Below are 6,127 nucleotides of genomic sequence, written 5' to 3'. Positions count from 1 at the left end.
ATCTCCTTTGAACTCTTGTTGCAAAATGTCCCAAGCTCTATTCGAAATCTATTCATTGGAGATTTTGAGGAAGATTTCGTCTAAGACAGCCCTTTGAATCAGGCCTAATGCCTTTGCATCCTTCATCAATCTTTCACTCAAAGAAGTCTTCACTGCAACTACAATTTATTCATTATCCTTCTTTGTTTTCTGTAATTTCAACAATGAGTTCATCCTTCACTTTTTTTTAGATTTTGGAATTTCAAGCCTTTTTTCAACAAGATCCCATAGCCCATGACATTTAAGTATTGTTCTCATCCTAATCCTCCAAAATTCATAGTTTTCGCCATAAGTAGTTAGTGCACGGAACTCGCTACTGCTAGATCCTGCCATGTGAGACACATAGCTAAAGAAACACGAGCTTTACTAGGTTTGATTCACTTCTTTGTTTCAATCAGAAATCGCACAGATTCCATGCCCAATTAACCGATGGAACCCGGCTTTGAGGCCATGCTAAAGTGTATATTATTTGTGTGTTTGTATTTTATTTTTCATAGAGATAGAATAAAGCTTGGAGAAATTTCCCCTTTTGGATTTCGAGGAGGAATGAAGAAGAATGACATAGAGAATTTTTAGAGAATGTCTATTCATTTCTCACCAATGAGCTCATCAACCAATACATAAAGAGAAATCTCGCTCTCTCATTTTGTACAACCTCAGCCTTACATTTGATCTCTCTATAAGACCAAGACTAGTAATAGAGCTATGACTCTTGTACCACATATACAAAATATGAAATTAATTCCATTAAATATATATATATATATATATGAACTTAATTAATCCACATGTCCTATGAGACTATGTGACAAAATAACAACTACGCACTCAACTACCATTTAACTTTCTTGAACTCTAAGAAATTAGCAAAACCATTTATACTTCAATAAAAGAAGTATTGACCAATTTCCCTTTTGAACTAGTAAAGGTTGGCCGATATTCCCATACACTTTATTTCCACCAATTATCCCATAAACTCTTATAATTAGTCAATTTTCCCCTATTGTTAAGTTTCTGAATTTTCCATCCTACATTTTGCTAACCTCTATCACCCTTTGCTGCTCCAAAGGGTAAAAAGTCAATTTGCTTATTTTAGCATAGTTTTCTTTTTCTAAATTTAAACGTTTACTCTCTCTCTCTCTCTCTCTCTCTCTCTCTCTCCACTCATCAACGACCAGGCCATGGAGGAGACTTCCATCATTTCCACACTGATAACAATGCAAAAATAAAGATTTATCATCTTGCGATTTTACCCTACGTATTTGGTTGGCAAAGGCTCCTCTTCCACTAGCCTTAAATCCATGGCCGCACATTTCACGAACTTCACAATTTCTCCCACCAGAGACCCAAATTCTCGATCAACACCCTCTTTTTTTCACACGTAACACAAATTTGGGATCCGATTTCACCGATCTGGTTGATTGTTTGAGGACGGGCGTTCAAGTTTGGAAATGATAAAGGTCTCGTCCATGGCCTGACCGTGTAAGAGAGTTTTAGAGAGAGAGAGAGAGAGTAAAAATTTAAAGAAAGGAAAAAAAAATATATGAATTGAGAAAAAATGATTTTTCTACTCTTTGAAGTTGTAAAGGCGGCAAAAGTTAATGGAATGTTGGATGGAAAATTCAAAAAACTTAACCATAAGGGAGAATTAGTTAGTAGTAATAACTGTGCTTCAACTAACGATTGAAATGAGTTAGGATTAAAAAAAAAAAAATCATTGATTCTTTCCGTCAAATTTACGGTAAAAAAGAATATTTCTGCTGCGACTAAATTGAACAATTTTTTGGTTGTATTTTTATTTTTATCATGAATGTACATATGCAGCATGTTTTTTTTCCTTACATAGATCCATTGTAAAGTTATTCTTTTAGTGTGCGTTTGTTGCATCGGACAGCGCACGCTTGCAGACACAGGTGTTGGAGATGGGATCACCGAAAAGTATGTATACTCGATATGGAACATATAGTGTTCCTCTACAAACTAGTCTTCCAGATAGAAGGAAACATTAGATCAATGAGGAGGTCCATGATACAATTTCATATTTTCGACCGCACTTTCTCGATGAGCTCTCTTCTGAGGATTTTGCCTGATGCTGACTTGGGGACACTCTTTATGAATGTTACTCTTCGTAGTCGTTTGAAAGATGCAACCTGCCACAAGAGCAATTTCGTTATCAAGGAAATCGATTTGGATTCCAAATAATCCTTCTTTGATATTTCCTACTTACCTGATTAGCAATAAAGCTCTTGACATCTTCTTCAGTCAGAGAACTATTTGGCGTGCGTACGCAATATGCAACGGGGACCTCACCAGCTTCAGCATCAGGAAGCCTGCAGGACGAAAATAAACCCATCGTAAAATTAAGTTCAACATGAGGCGGTCAGGACAAATTTTGTTTGTGTCAAACTTACGGGATGACAACTGAATCTAATATTTCTGGGTGAGAAACTAGCAGCCCTTCAAGTTCAGCTGGTGCCACCTAGTAGAGGCCCAAGGACCGAGAGAACAACGAAAGGATGATTGAATAGAAATACATATGCGGAGAGCGTATGTATCCATTCCGAAAAAAAGCAAACAGAAAGATATTAATTAACTTCTAGTTGCAGAGACAATTACGTTAAAGGAAAACTAGCATGGCAGTGTTTTGTAATGCATAAAAAAATAGCTACAAAATTTGCAGGGACAACCAGCAGAAATTTCATGTAGCAATTGTACAAACTCTAGCAAAATAATTTACCTGGAAACCTTTATACTTAATAAGCTCTTTGATTCGATCAACTACATAAAGTAGTCCGTTTTCATCAATGTATCCAATATCTCCTGTATGTACCCAACCATTTTTATCTATAGTCTCGTTGGTGGCCTCCGGGTTGTTGAAATACCCTGAAATGAGTTTAACAATCATGGTGTTATCATATGAATGATTATAGCAAAAACCTACGAAACGCTAAATAAACTCGAACAAATATCTTACTAGTATCTGCACAAGAGGCAAACCAATTAGACTTAACCAAATAGGCAGCAAAGGTTTGCAGGCTTGTTATATTTGAAGATTATACTGACCCGAGGCATCCTTAACTGACAGTTCTCAATGAAACAGAAAGGAAGAACATTCCAAAGCTAAACAAGATAAGCGACGAGGTAACTGAAATTCAGATCGAAAATAAATTACTGCATGGTTCTGTTATTGTTATTGTTATTATTGCATTGTATTTAGTTAAAGCCAGCAGACCCAACTTAAATTTACACGATGGAAACATTTGGAAGCATTGCGCATCAACTCTTCGGCGAGGAAAAGAGTGAACATTTTGCGGGAAGAGAACATGATCCTTATGGAGAAGAGTCTCCAGTGCTGATGTATGCTATTATATGGCAAATGCAATGCCCTGCTTGGGATGAACAAAGCATCATCAATAGAGCTTTGCATCTTAATAATTAATGAGGATGCTGAAAATCATAATCATAAACCTCAGATACCATGAACTGTCAAATTAAATTGCAGGACCGTCGTAAGTAATGTGACTTCTCTTATAAAAAATGCAGAATATTTTCTTTCTGTGAGACGGTTAATATGGTCATGTGTGCAAGACCATTTTTGAATGTTGACAAACACACTTACCAGCCATCATACTAGGGCCCCTAACCCATATCTCTCCCAACTGTTTAGGAGGTTGAGGCTTCTGTGTATCTACACTGACTATCTGACATTCAACTCCTGAAACAAGCATACCAGTTGAACCAGTATGTTGAGTCCCTGCCAGCGTACAGTCCACCGAAATAGTTCCACAGCTTTCTGTCATACCATATCCCTGAAAAACAAGGAAACTTCCAAATCAGTGAGGAAGTTTTATCCTCCTAGCTACTACATGAAAAAACCTTAACTTTGCAAAACTCGGTTCAAAACCTCTACCGCACCCAATTTTCTCAGCTCACATGAATTGAATTTTGGGTTAAGTAGCCGTCCACTTTCAATTACTTCTAACTTGAATTTTTCCAATATTTCACACACATTAGAAACTTGCACCTTTTTCATCGTTGACAAACCATATTCTAAACTACTATAATCTATGAAAGGGGGATTCGAACTTGGGTGCAGAAAGGTGTGTGCCTTAGCCAACTCGCCTAACCCATGACTGCTTGAAAATTTGCATTTAGTTCAAGAAAATGTAGCCTATAGCCATTTGGTTCAATCAAATACCAAACTCTAAACACAATGTCGATATCATCAAATAACCGAACCATTCGAATTAATCACACTTACAAGTTAAAAACAATCAAAACAAGCATGATAATTAAGTACCTGAGCTACTACACCTTGAGGAAATTTTTTTGCACACTCCTCCATCAACTCTTTCCCCAAGGGAGCTGCCCCTGAACAGATATGCTTCAACGACGAAAGGTTAAACTTCTTAACCATACTGTTTTTCGCCAGGGCAAGCACTATAGGAGGCACAACCCAAAAGTGTGTCACCTTATACTTCTCAATAGCCATCAAAGTCTTCTCGAGATCAAATCTCGCCATCGACACCACAGCATTGCCCTTCTGCAGCTGCGCACAGGTGATAATTGCCAGCCCAAACACATGGAACATTGGCAGAACACAGAGAAACACATGGTGCATCTCCCCAGCAAGTTCTTGATCCATTGTGATCATTAGAGACGAGGCAATGAAATTTTTATGTGTCAAAACTACCCCTTTGCTGTCCCCTGTTGTACCTGAAGAGTACAACAGGGCAGCTGTGTCGGTCTGCTTAATGTTAACCGATGGAAAATCGGACACAGACCGAGCAGATTCGACCAAGTCATGGAAAGTTAGAATCTTTGAGGTTGATCCAACGTGGGATTTCCCCGATAAGCCCTTTGACACTAAGAACACTGTTGGGAGATTAAAGCCCTTGACTTTATCCCAGAGCTCCGGGAGTGTTATAACCAGCTTAGGATTAGAGTCCCGGACTTGCTTGGACAGCTCTGAAACAGTGTAGAGGGGATTGGAGGTGGTGGCAATACCGCCGGACGCAATAATCCCGAGGAAACAAATGGGGAATTGGATTGAGTTGGGGGCGAGAATGAGGACCACGTCGTTTTTCTTGATTCCCAGATGGATTAAGCCATGGGAGACCTGGATAACTTTGGACTTGAACTGTGAGAAGGAAAGGGTTTCGGAGGACTCGCCTTCGATGAGGGCTGGCTTGTGGGAGTAAGAGGAGGAGTTTCTGAAGAGGAAGGAGGCCATTGAGAGATTTGGGTCTCTGGGCAGGACAAGCGGCGGCCGGAGTGACCGGAAAATGCCATCTCTGCCGTACCCAGATTTCTCCATTGGGGTTACGGTGGAGAAGTTCCAAATGGGTAAGTTTGAGTTGTTTCGAGTCGACTTACAACAATTTGAGGACGAGCCAAAAGAGGAATGGAGAAATGGCGACGTGTGTGGGATGGAAGTTCTTGGTTTGTATCGACATGCATGATCGGGAACTTTCTGTTTTCTTCTTCTAATAAGATAAAGATAATATTAGAAATACTAAATTTATAGATAAAATTTTGAAAACGTTGATAAACATGTTTATTAGTGACATATCATTTAATTTGTAAATTTAATCTCTTAACATTATCCAATATGATCATGGATTTTAAATTTTTAAATTTTTTTTATTTTGTTTATTTTTTGATCTTTTGCTTTCAAAAGTGATCAGGAAAATAGCGGATGGGCGGGGAAGCTGAAGGGATCTGTGCAGCGGTAAATAAAAAAGGATAGAATTCTCCCCCTTATGATTTCCTTCTTCTCTTTTCACACTATTTATTTTGTCTTATATAAGATATTTTTATAGAGAGTTTTAACGAAAAACCTACAGTACTGTTCACTTTAACGAAAAATCATATTTTTACACTAAAAAGTCAATCATATTACTATTCACTTTACTCTTTATTTTGTCCTTATAGTTAAAATTCAAAGTTTTTAAGCACTTTTCATTAGTTTTCCTATTTTTATATGGCTTATTCGTGTCTGTATAAATAGAAGGAGAATAAAGAGAATCCTAAGGCAGAGAGAAATGTTAATAAGACTCTCTTACATATTTATTTTAAAACAAAGAGA

The 6,127-nt window shown here is 37.8% G+C and overlaps 1 protein-coding gene across 1 annotated transcript; it reads right to left on the bottom strand.

The window, feature by feature from the left end:
- Window positions 1–1,798: 1,798 nt before the first annotated feature.
- LOC103928616 (probable CoA ligase CCL7) lies at window positions 1,799–5,872 on the bottom strand. The gene is made up of 6 exons (XM_048569525.1): window positions 4,340–5,872; window positions 3,659–3,848; window positions 2,777–2,922; window positions 2,451–2,518; window positions 2,267–2,369; window positions 1,799–2,189 (listed from the first exon to the last, which is right to left on the bottom strand). Exons 1-6 carry the CDS (start codon window positions 5,354–5,356, stop codon window positions 2,076–2,078), a joined length of 1,638 nt encoding a protein of 545 aa, XP_048425482.1. The 5' UTR covers window positions 5,357–5,872; the 3' UTR covers window positions 1,799–2,075.
- Between the last annotated feature and the right edge of the window lie 255 nt (window positions 5,873–6,127).

The sequence above is a fragment of a genome, unplaced genomic scaffold, assembly GCF_019419815.1.
Source record: "Pyrus x bretschneideri cultivar Hongxiangsu unplaced genomic scaffold, Pyrus_bretschneideri_v1 Contig5, whole genome shotgun sequence".
Lineage (NCBI taxonomy): Eukaryota > Viridiplantae > Streptophyta > Magnoliopsida > Rosales > Rosaceae > Pyrus > Pyrus x bretschneideri.
This window is presented reverse-complemented; position numbering and strand designations above follow the sequence as displayed.

What these genes read in the sequence shown, in the direction of transcription:
- LOC103928616 (XM_048569525.1), bottom strand. Translation starts at nt 5,356, where the DNA reads ATGGAGAAATCTGGGTACGGCAGAGATGGCATTTTCCGGTCACTCCGG. An exon ending in TTAAGTATAAAGGTTTCCAG is followed by an intron (nt 2,519 to 2,776) that starts GTAAATTATTTT and finishes GGCCTCTACTAG; the next exon opens with GTGGCACCAGCTGAACTTGA. An exon ending in AGAGCTTTATTGCTAATCAG is followed by an intron (nt 2,190 to 2,266) that starts GTAAGTAGGAAA and finishes CTCTTGTGGCAG; the next exon opens with GTTGCATCTTTCAAACGACT.